This window comes from Mixophyes fleayi, chromosome 6 (genome assembly GCF_038048845.1).
Source record: "Mixophyes fleayi isolate aMixFle1 chromosome 6, aMixFle1.hap1, whole genome shotgun sequence".
NCBI lineage: Eukaryota > Metazoa > Chordata > Amphibia > Anura > Limnodynastidae > Mixophyes > Mixophyes fleayi.
In genome coordinates, this window is record NC_134407.1 from 190,560,755 (window position 1) to 190,573,142 (window position 12,388).

Sequence of the window (12,388 nt, forward strand, 5' to 3'; positions counted from 1 at the left end):
TCTGTGCAGCCAGTTAATTATTTTAATTTATCTATGTATATTAAATGTAATGCATGCAATTTGTGTTATCTGAATATTATGTGGGTGTATTATGTATTGTATGCCATCTTAGACAACATGTGTATCCCCTGGTTCAGTGCAACACCAGGTCCCAGGGTGTCCTGATAGAACAAACTGGGATTTACAGTTCAACAATGGATGAAGAATCACATTACATCAATCTCTGCTTTAATGTAAATGTATTTTAAATTGCAAGGTGTTAAAAGGCCCTAACTAAAGTATTGTACCTAAGCCCAGCGGTCCTTTGTTATGCAATTGATACAGAAAGCATTACAGTGACCTGCACACAACACAGAGAGCATTATACAGATTTGACACATTTACAACACGAAAAACATTCTGGTGACCAGCACACAACACAGAACATCTTATTGACCAACAAACAATACTGTTAACAGCCTGGTAATGGATCTACAATAGAGAGCATTCTAGTGATCACTATACAAAATAAAGTATCTCAGAAAGCAACATATAGTACAAATCTCATTTCTGTGACATAGAAAAATAGTGGATACTAGTTACCACTATTTTTACTAGTCACCAAATCTAAAGTGACTTTATAATGCGTATTCAAGGTTTCTGGTGGAAACAATGCAAAGCCAAGATCTCTGGTGCCATTGAGTATATCAAGAGTTGTCTAGTGCCAGCGTTAACATTTTTGACTTGACAGCCATGAAATAATAAGGGATATTGCAGTTGTCAACAGTAAACAAACTGCAGAGAGATTTCACCTGCTACCAAACAAATATGTATATGTATGAACACATTTCTGGGAGACTTGAAGTTCATGCAGCCAATATAAAAATGTTATGCTTTTAGTATAACAATTTTTCATCATCTGTGGTCAAATAGATTAGAAGGATATGGCTGCCAAGAGGTATGTCACTTAATGCAATTTAATACATGTGTATAATGAAAACTGTAAAAATGGCAAAGCTGTCAGGATGTCCACGAAGGATGAGTGAGATCCTGCTGTCTTAGTTGGTGTTGGCTAGACTTCGCCCCGAGGTGCGGAGTCTAACAGAGCGGAAGGTATTCACCAGGGATCCCCGCAAGGAGATTTGGATTTAGCGGCTTCCACCCTGCAGGTCACGGCCCTCTAGGGAAGTTCCCAGTGAGACAGAACAGAGATGTAACTTGAGGGATCAACTGAGACAGAGAAATGAGGCCCAACGAAGGGTAGGGCACATATGTCTCTAGTTGACACTGAAGAGCAGGGGGCGATGATCCAGGATAGGGCTATCCACGGAGGGGTAGCTAGACAGAGGTCAGCGGAATATAGAATATGCAGCAGATGATGATCCAGGATAGGGCTATCCACGGAGGGGTAGCTAGACAGAGGTCAGCGGAATATAGAATATGCAGCAGACGATGGGAGTGGAATGGATCAGCGGAGGTCAGCGGTGCATGCAGGATAGGTAGCGGGCGTTGATCACAGCGTTTACCACTAACGGGTGGAACAGGTAGCAGAGATCAGCGGTATTCAGGATATGCAGCAGACGGTGAACCACAGCTATTACCACTTGGAGGTGGAACGGATCAGCGGAGGTCAGCGGTGCATGCATGATAGAAAGCAAGCGTGATCACAACGAAGAGAAGGGAGCTGCTTCAGGCCAGGTGAAGACTCGAAGAACCATCATTGAAAGATCAGGGGAGAAGCCTTATAAAGGAGTATTGACCAATGACCAGATAGGCCAAGATAACACAGGTGAGGCAGTTGCACAGGCGCAGACTGCTGCTGACAGAACAGCATGTACAAAGGGGAAAATCAGGATGAGGACAGGTGCGCCGATCCTCGAGTGGAGATAACAGGGGACCGATGTGTGACAAAAGCATTATGACTAATATGATGCTGACCACTGCTTTTAACAAGTTATGAATTAAAATGTATATTTTATCCCAATAAGATAAAAATATTTTTTTTTCTTTATTTGACACCTTACTGTTAAGATTATGACAAACATATAGGATGACAAAATAGTTCACAAATAGTGGACTTTTATTTTATCATTTTGCCTTTACAGTGAAAGAGATCCCACTAAATATTACGTATGCTCAATATGAGAAGGCATTGACTACCGATAAGATGATCCAAATGACTGCTGTATGTCAGGTTGAAGACTGGGGCGATTTATTTGTGGAAGCAAACATCACTTTGGAGAACCCACCACTCATAACAAAGGTTATGTCCTTTCCATTATATCTGTAGGACTTAACATGGGTCAGCTTGGTTGAAGTTCTTTAATTGTTCTGATATTAATCCTTTAAAATGGCAGATTAACAGCTATGGCTTTAAAACATTTTGTGTACTGCAAAAAGCAATAAGGGGATAACTTATGTAAGGTGAAAGCCCTATTTGTGGCAAAACATGTGTTGAGTGATAGGGTTATGTTCACTTCTTCCTACTTATGAAAATGTTACTGATGGCAATAAACCCACCAGCATTAAGCATTGCTGTCTCTCGCTGATGAAGCTTACTCATGATTTGCTATGGGGGAGCCTATTTATCAAATACTACCATAATGACTATTCTGTTAATACCATCACAGAAGATGTCACTAAAATAATTAATTTCTTGATTAAATATTTTATTATTTTCATTTGGATGTCTTTGAAACAAATAGACTTATTGCTCTGCCCCAGAAAATAAATGCTATTTTATGGTGACAGGGTGAAAGTAGATATAATATAACATATCTAACACTATATATCTTTATATATATATATATATATATATATATATATATATATATATATATATATATATATATATATATAAAAGCTGAGGGGATTGTTTGTTTTTTAATCTAAAATATTTTTTACTTTTTTTGTAATAGCAGTGGAACTGGAATCTCAAATGCCTATTCAGTAGAGCAGAAAAGGGCCTCCAGAGTTTACGTATCTCTTAAACATGCACTTGCCTCCCCAATCCAAATGAAATCATCTCTTCTCCAAGCCTCTCCCTCCACCTATAGCACCATTTCTGTCCTCCACTTTGCCTCCAAACTAATTGAGCAAATTGTGCATAACCGACTATCTTGCTTCCTGTCCTCTCACTCCCTCATCAACACTCTGCAATCAGGTTCCGACCCCCACATCCCACTAAGACTCACAAAAGTAATCTATGATCTACTTACAACCAAGTCGAATGGTCACATCTCCATACAAATGGGCCTCTTTGCTGCTTTCCACACTGTTGATCGCCCTCTTATCCGGTACACCTTTCACTCCACGGGCCTTCATGACACAGTTTTTTCTTGCTTGTTTCCTACAAATACAACTGCTCTTTCTGTGCTTCCATCTCCACCTTCGGGAAGTCTACAAATGATAACAATAAGTTTCCAGTTTAACATACTTTAAAAGCTCTTACAAGAAAAATACAAATGTTTTACAGAAAAGATCAATATGCAACACAGATTGAGTTATTTTATATGCCTTTATCAATGTCCAGAAGTCTCAGGTACAGTTTGGATTTGCAGCACCAAAAAGTGGCATGACCTCACCAAAAGCAGGCTCGCCTTGCCTATAATGGACATGATTTTTGCTGATCAGCATGGCCTTGATGATTTTGCTATCCACGACCTTTTGTTATCCAACTCCCTTAACCTTCTTGCCATTACTGAAACATGGCTCTCCGATTCTGACACCGCCTCCCCCGCTGCCCTCTCCTATAGTGGCCTCTCCTTCACCCACTCCGCCAGACCTGGTGCCCGCCCAGGCGGGGGAGTGGGCTTCCTTCTATCCTCCATATGTACTTTTCGTGTCATTCCCCCTGAACCCTCCCTCTCCTTCTCCTCATTTAAAGCCCACTCCATCCGCCTCTTCTACCCCATCCATCTCCGTGTCACTGTCATCTACCGTGCCCCCGGCCCCACCTCCCTCTTCCTCGACAACTTTGCCGCCTGGCTTCCTCACCACCTCTCCTCTGACCTCCCCTCCATCATCCTTGGCGACTTTAACTTCCCTATGGACAATCCCACTGACCCTGCTTCCAGCAAACTGCTCACCCTTTCTTCCTCCCTTGGTCTTACCCAATGGACCTCCTCCTCTACCCACTGCATTGGTCACTCCCTTGATCTTGTCTTCTTCTACCTCTGTAGACTCTCTGACTTCTCCATCTCTCCCTTTCCTCTATCCGATCACCATCTCCTCTCCTTCTCTCTCTCCTCTTCTCCTGCTCCCCTCCCCCTGCCCAAACCTACTCTGTCCATACGCAACCTTGATGCTCTTAACCCGGCCTCTCTGTCCTCCTCTCTTGATACCCTCCCTTCTCCCATTTCCTCCTTGGCCTGCCCCAACCAGGCGGTCTCCCTCTACAATCACACCCTCACCTCTGCTCTGGATGCAGTCGCCCCTACCCACTCCGTCCACCCTCGCTGTTCCAAACCCCAACCCTGGCACTCCAAATCTACCCGCTTCCTCCAAAAATGCTCCCGTACCGCTGAACGCCACTGGAGAAAATCCCGCTCCCTGGTTGACTTCCTCCACTTTAAATTCATCCTTTCATCCTACAGCTCTGCCATCTCTCTCGCTAAACAATCTTTCTTTAAATCCTCATCTCTTACCAATCCTCTAACCCCCGCCGCCTCTTTGCCACCATCAGCACTCTCCTGGCTCCTCCTCTCTCTCATCCACCCCCCCACTCTTCCGTACTCCCCCCCCCCTAGCCACCTTCCCCTCCACTCCTTCCGCCTCACCACGGGCGAGGAAGTCCACTCTCTCATTTCATCCTCCCCCCCTCCACCTGTCCCCTGGATTCCATCCCCTCCCACCTTCTTCGCTCCCTTTCACCCACCACCTGCTCCCACCTCGCTCACCTCTTTAATCTTTCCCTCTCCACCGGCATCTTCCCCTCCTCCTTCAAACATGCTCTCGTATCCCCCATCCTTAAGAAACCTTATCTTGACCCCACTTCTCCCTCTAACTATCGCCCCATATCACTTCTCCCCTTTAAAATTCTCGAGAGGCTCGTCTGCAGCCATGTCTCCTTCTACCTTTCTGAACACTCCCTCCTTGATCCTCTCCAGTCTGGTTTCCGCCCCCTTCACTCCACTGAAATGGGCCTGGCTAAAGTCACCAACGATCTCCTCTCTGCTAAAGCCAGGGGCCACTTCTCCCTTCTCATCCTCCTTGATCTCTCTGCTGCCTTCGACACCATCGACCACCCCCTCCTCCTCCAAACCCTCCAGTCCTTTGGCCTCTCTGGCCCAGTCTTGTCCTGGTTCACCTCTTACCTTGCTGACCGATCCTTCTCTGTCACCACCTCTGGATCTCTCTCCCCCCATCCACTCCTCCAGTCGGGGTCCCTCAGGGCTCTGTCCTGGGCCCCTTGCTCTTTTCTCTATACACTTCTTCCCTGGGTGAACTCATCAGCTCCTACGGCCTCAACTACCAACTCTACGCTGATGACACTCAACTTTACCTCTCCTCTCCTGATCTCTCTCCCTCCCTCCTCTCTAGGGTGTCCACCTGCCTCTCTGCCATCTCCTCCTGGATGTCCTCTCGATTCCTCAAACTTAACCTCGCCAAAACAGAACTCATAGTCTTTTCTCCCTCTCACACCTCACCCCCTTCTGACCTCTCTATCACTGTCGACAATACCTCTATCTCCCCTTTCCCCAACTTTGCTGCCTCGGTGTCATCCTCGACTCCTCTCTCTCCTTTGGCCCCCACATTCTCTCTCTCGCTAAATCCTGCCGCTTCCAGCTGTGTAACATCGCTCGCCTCTGGCCCTTCCTCTCCCAAGATGCCACCAAATGTCTTATTCACTCTCTGATCATCTCCCGCTTGGACTACTGCAACCTCCTCCTTATTGGCCTCCCCCACTCTCATCTCGCTCCCCTTCGATCTGTACTTAACGCAGCCGCTAGGCTTAACTTCCTTTCTCGTCACTCCTCGTCTGTCTCCCCCCTCTACCTATCCCTTCATTGGCTCCCCTTCCCCTACAGAACCCTCTTCAAGCTTCTCACTCTTACATGCAAGGCCATCGCCAACTCCCCTGCACCATACATCTCCTCCCTCCTCTCTATTTATACTCCATCCCGCCCTCTCCGATCTGCCAATGACCGTCGCCTCTCTTCCCCCCTGATCACCTCCTCCAATGCGCGAATCCAAGACTTCGCCCGCGCTGCCCCGCTCCACTGGAACAAGCTCCCTCCCTCTATCAGAACTTCCCCTAATCTGTCCAGTTTCAAACGGGCTCTAAAAACCCACCTTTTTCTTAAAGCCTTCCAGTCTCCCACTTAACTTCCTACCTTATCTTCTGCCTCTTCCCCTTCATCCCCCTTCCATTATCCTTATCCTCCATTCCACCTTCTCTCCCTCCCTCCCCCGTGTCTCTCTATCTGTCTATCCCACCCCTTAGATTGTACGCTCCTTCGAGCAGGGTCATCTCTCCTCCTGTCTTCACCCCTTTTAACTCTGCTCTCCAGCTACCTAGCCCTCCTCCTCGAGGACCCTCTTCCCCCCGTCCCCTCTTGCTCCCTCCTCTCCCCTCTGGGGATTTCCCTGTCATCCGGGCCCTCCCTCTTGGGCTCCGACGTATGCGGGACCTTCCCCTCTCCCCTCCTCCGCCCCTCTAGCTGTGCTTTGAGCTCACTGAGTTATTGTGCTTATTGTTTACTGTACTGTGCTGTCTCACCTCGTATTGTAATTTCGTTTGTCCCTGTACGGCGCTATGGACACCTAGTGGCGCCTTATAAATACAAATTTATAATAATAATAATAATAATAATAATAATGCAATAGTTTATTGTAAAATATAAAGGTTTAAACAACAGAAACATGCTTCAGCCATGAATGATCAGATTGCTGCCTGCTGGGAGAGCAAGAATTCTCAATATGTAATTGACTCCCATAAAAGTACAAATCATTTAGCTTTATGGGACATTTTAACAAAGCTTCAGGTGCCTACAACCCCACTCAGTCAGGGATTCATACTGGCCTAACTTACCTGAATGTTCTACACAGATGATACCACCTCCACATAACAGGTCATAATTTCCCATTAATTTGCATATAAGTCGTGAATCCTGTGAGTATGATAATTAACAAAACATGACATTTTTCTGTGTCCTTATGTCCCTTTATTCAATCTTGGCCCAGTTACTTAGCCACTTGTCACCCCGTTGAGATGTCCTGAGATATCACATAACTACAAAGAATGTAAGGGGTCTTTTGTTGGATATTATTGGTGGATATTGTTTTAACCATAAAGTGAGATTCCAACATGATTAAGCTCTTATGACCTGTGCTATTGATTGGTATTGGACACTCATCTGCAGATTAGAACACACAGCTATACATAAATACATTGGGTATGATTCATCCAGGAAAAAAAATAAAAAAAAATGAGTAACTTTGTCTCATGGCAAAACCATGTTTCATTGGAGGTGGAGGTAAATTTAAAATGTGATGGCAGATTTATAGTTGGGGTAGGGCATGTCCTAGATCAACTTTAAAAATCAATGTAAAAATAAAGCTATCAAGTATTTGTGTGCTACATGAAAAAGCAACCATTATTTAACTTATGTGCAAAGTAATAAACTAATATACACTCCTTGCATTGTAACATGGTTTAGTTCAGGAGAAAACGTACTAATTTTTTTGCCTTACTTTCCCTAAGAAATCAGGCACATCATGTGTACAGCACAAGAATTTAAAGACAATCAAAAGATAACAGAGTAATATAGTCTTCCACTTTCAGGGTTTGGCCCATGATTGAACAAAAAGCCACACCAAACTAATATTTTTAATTAAATATCAAACATCTATTTGGGGTTTCATGTGATTTATATTTAGCAATAATATTTAGAGATTATTTATGTGTTTTCTTCTTTCAGGTTCTTGGACCACCTGTGTTGGGCAAACCAGTGACTATAGAAGTCAAATTTACTAATCCTCTGCCTACCGCTGTGAAAGATTGTGTGCTGACAGCAGAGGGCAGCGGTTTAACAAACGATGAAGTAAAGAAAAGGTGAATATAATGCTAATGATGAAATGGTTCAAGCATGAGACAATGGAATTTAAATGTTTTGACTTATCTGGCTCTGATAATTCCGGTGGTAATCGTATTAATGGTGATGTAAACACAGACAGTGTTTACACCTATATAATTAATAAAGTAGTGAAGAAAGCGACATGTAAAAAATGACTATTTACCTGTGTAACCCCCTGTCACTGTGTGTAGTGTGATGTGCAAAGGGTACACAGTGCACCTCCTTCTCAAGCCCTGGCTAGCTGATGGGCATGGGTGTAAATGATCAGGGGGTCCCTGCACATGCAGGTGTTTCTCTGTAGTTAGTGGGACACAGGTAATGTCACTTTGGTGCAGTGTAATAGAAGTCACAATAATTTGGGCGCCAGACCATCTCTATAACAAACTCAACTCTTTATTTACACTCTTCCTCCAGCACGATAATCATAATGGTTGCAGCAATAAAGAAATATATGTACAGCTCCTTACTCTCTCCAGCACAGTTCTTAATGAGCAATACGAATATGGTTGCAAATATATCTCATTACTCCTCCTGCACAGTTCTTAATGTTATCCAGATGTTATGTAACATAAATCATTGGTCTCTCTTACACTCCATACTCACTGCAGATACCCTTTCTGCAGGGGCACATGCATGGATGCTAATAGGCAGGCAGCCTCTCCTCCATGCAGCTCTGACACACTCTGTGTACCTCTCAACTGCAGCTCACCCCTCCTCTGCGGGGATGATGTCTCCTGTGCTCTGACACGTCGCTCTGTGTACTCTCAGCCTCAGGATCTGACACTACAGCTACCAGGCCTCTTGTAGCAGCCCTCACTCCAGGGCCTCTTCCATGCAAAGTGTCCCCCTCTCTCTTGGGTTCTCTATAGTGGCATGGAGTTCTCCCCCTCATCCAGTGCACACATTCCTTGCCCTGGCTCAGTCACCATGCTCAGACTTCCAGGCAATGCTGGGGGAGCCTGGGAGCTTCCACCCCAGGTCCCCAGCTACAACTCTCCTCTTGTGTCTCCCTTCTCAGTTCCTATCCCCCCTTAATGACAGCCCCTCCTTCCTCTCACTTAGTCTCACAGGCTGGGCTGGGTTATCACCATGGTAACCAGTTTATGTAACTTTTCAGAAACTTCTATCTTACCCTCTAGGTGACCCCTCCTCTATTCACTGAGGTAAAGGTTTAACTAAAACACCACTAGGGGGGTGTTACACCTGTAAACAGACACACTGGAAATCCAATATAAGGAGAGGGCGAAATTCCAAATTACGTCACTTGCAAGCGCGATTTGGACATTTTGAATTTTAAAGCGGAAATGCACGGACCCATTTATGTATTACCTTTACGTTAGGGGTTAGGGTTAGGGTTAGAGTTAGGGTTAGGGGTTCGTGCTTTGCTTCTTTAAATAAAAAAAAAAAATCCAAGTCGCGCTTGCAAGTTACGTCATTTGGAAGTGTCGCCCTCTTCTCACATCAGATTTCCAGTGTGTCTGTTTACAGGTAAGTAGTTGTTTTTTACATGTCGCTTTCATCACTATCATATTAATTATGTAGGTGTACACACTGTCGGTGTTTAAATTATCATTAACTCGTACTACACCCGATAATTCTTTATATAGTATGCAGACAGTTTGAGGTTCACCTTTTATTTTATTAACTATGCTTTTTGGACCATGGGATACACTTTTTTTTATCCACTGAAAGTAGGCAAATAGTGGCCTGCATGTTATGGTCCTTCACTGTAATTACCTTACGTATACAACCAGGTCCCAAATCTCAATTGAGAATGCACGTGTGATAAAGGCAAATGTCCCCACGTGTACAGAGTGAATAGATTCGTTTCTGTGCAGTGGAGGAACGGGAAGGTTTCAGTAGCATTGTATCAGATGTTGCCTCAACTGTTAGCAATGGAAAATGTTTGTTTGCCACAGGGGTTGATGCAAAAGATGGGGGAGGGGGGGGGTTATTTCCTTGTTTGAACCATAGGGATTTCATTTGAATTACACACATCTGCCATTATGAAACAATCATTTATTCCAGCTCCACTTGCAGTCACCATCACCATCACCAAATTCCTATCAAACATTATCTGTCTGTGCTACTAAAACCACTATCATTTTCAGAGCAGTGAGCTTAGTTTAAGCACACATAGGGCCTGATTCATTAAGGAAAGTAAAGCAAAAAAATTAGTAACTTTGCACCTGGGCAAAACCATGTTGTATTAGAGAGGGAGGCAAATTTAAAATATGATGGCAGTTGGGGTAGAGCATATTATAGATAAACTTTAAAGTTCAGTGTAAAAATAAAGCTATAAAGTATTTGTGTGGTACATGAAAAAACAGCCAGTATTTAACTTATGTTTAAAATAATAAATTAAATTGCAACCCTTGCATTGTAACATGGTTTTGTCCAGGAGGAAACATACTCATTTTTTTGCCTTACTTTCCTGAATAAATCAGGCCCATAGAGAGCAGTTGTGACACAGTGACTGGTAATCACAGTGGTTTTACATGGATGATATTATGGTGTGCATGGGAAATTGCTCTAATGGAGTGCAGATGTAATATAATATTTAAGGTATCGTATTCTGATATATGTATAGTGGCCCCACTATAGCATCAAATAGCATGTCCCTGAAACACTGAATTTTATATTATTCAAAATCACAGGAAGCCCACTTCAAATTTAACTAAACCTTAGAAAATAAAGATGATGTAAATGATTGTTGTATAATATTGTTTATCTATTCCCGCAGTTTTGGCACTCTGGAACCTGCCAAGACGATGAATGTTACTTTGGACATTGTTCCTCGTGTGACCGGAGAAAGGAAATTGTTAATAAACTTCACGTGTGACAAGTTTAGCGATATCAAGGCATTTGTAACTATGAATGTGGCTGAATAATTGTACTTACCGTTAGATACTGCACTGCAATAGGTTTATACAGTAGGCACATAGCCATTAAGATGAAAATAAAAATATGTCTATAAGTTCAAACATGTCGAAGTGGGTCACATATAAATGTTAACAGCAAGAGTGTTTTCTTGCCTTTTATAAAGGTTAAGGTCTCTTTTAGTGTCCCTTCCTGCTATAAACCAATTTGTTTCTTGTGCCTCTGATAATAGTTCATCTGGATTCAGTCCATTGATTTCCAATATCTAAATAAGATGCATTATTTATTTAAAAGAGTATGGAGGCATCAGGTCTCCAACATATTTAATTTATAATATTCCCAAAACATGTTCATGCTAATGGCCAATCTCTATGACAAATCTATGAGAGGTACATTATTATTCATCACATACAGCACTTTTTATATTTAAATGAGCAAAGTACAGTAACCTGAATTCCCTATGTGTATTACATTTATTCTCCCGATCACGCGCAAAGCATATTCAAATCAGTAAGGACTCCTAGGAATAGATTTATGAAACCTGGGAAAAGTGGAGGTAGCACCTAGCTTCCAATCAGATTCTAGCTAACATTTTCTAGAATGTACTAGATAAATGATAGCTAGAATCTGATTGGTTGCTATGGACAACAACTTCACTTTTCCTTTTTGGCAATGTTGATAAATCTACCCACAAGTGTTAACAAGCCTATAGACTGTAAACTAGGAAGCTGGGCCCTCTTCTTTTCTGTTTGTTGATAACCAATCTTGTTTCATTACTCAATTGTTCCCAAATAATTAAAAATCACTGTTAAGTAAGCTAAATATATATAACACTAGACTACAGACAATGGAGCCAGCCAGTTTGTTTGCTGAAGCAGTATTCCTGAAATAGTAGTCTGCAGTCCCATTAGCTTCCTTGTGAATTTTTATCCTGCATTTTCAAAAAACTATCTTCCACTTTTTTTGTAGACACACTTTACAGGTGATCTGTCAACACTAATCCAATATTTTCATTCAGCAGTATATGAAATATTACATACATCCCATCCTCATCCTTCTCCTTTGCTGGCAGGTTTTGCATAAAGTCAGTTATAGTATATGCAAAGAAAATGGAAGAGATTAAGCCTTTGTATAACTTATATATCCAGTGAAATTCTAGCATTGAGTAGAGGAACAAAAGGTTATTTGCAAAAGCTTCTAGTGTTTCATGACACAGTGCCAATCATATGCAAGTATATAGTTGCCAACATTTTAAGATTGCTTCCAGGAACACTTAGCTGCTGAGCCATTGCATCAAAGTATAATACTGTCACTGAAGAGCTTAGAACACTCCTATATTTTTTTATATTGTAACTACTCCTATTCAATAGCTATGAAAGTCCAGAGAATAAGTAATTCATGGTAAGAATTGAGTTAAACAAGCAGAAAAATAGGGACATTTCCAGGACATA

General features: G+C 42.6%; 1 protein-coding gene across 2 annotated transcripts in view; it reads left to right on the forward strand.

Annotated features, from left to right (window-relative positions):
* Positions 1–11,041, forward strand: part of LOC142094979 (protein-glutamine gamma-glutamyltransferase E-like) — a 54,596-nt gene extending 43,555 nt beyond the window's left edge. For both annotated transcript variants that reach the window (XM_075177666.1, XM_075177667.1), the window contains 3 exons: positions 2,085–2,242; positions 7,902–8,035; positions 10,801–11,041. In XM_075177666.1, the coding sequence (XP_075033767.1) occupies positions 2,085–2,242; positions 7,902–8,035; positions 10,801–10,948 (440 nt within the window). In that variant the 3' untranslated portion in view covers positions 10,949–11,041. The remainder of the gene's footprint in view (positions 1–2,084; positions 2,243–7,901; positions 8,036–10,800) is intronic.
* Positions 11,042–12,388: the final 1,347 nt, after the last annotated feature.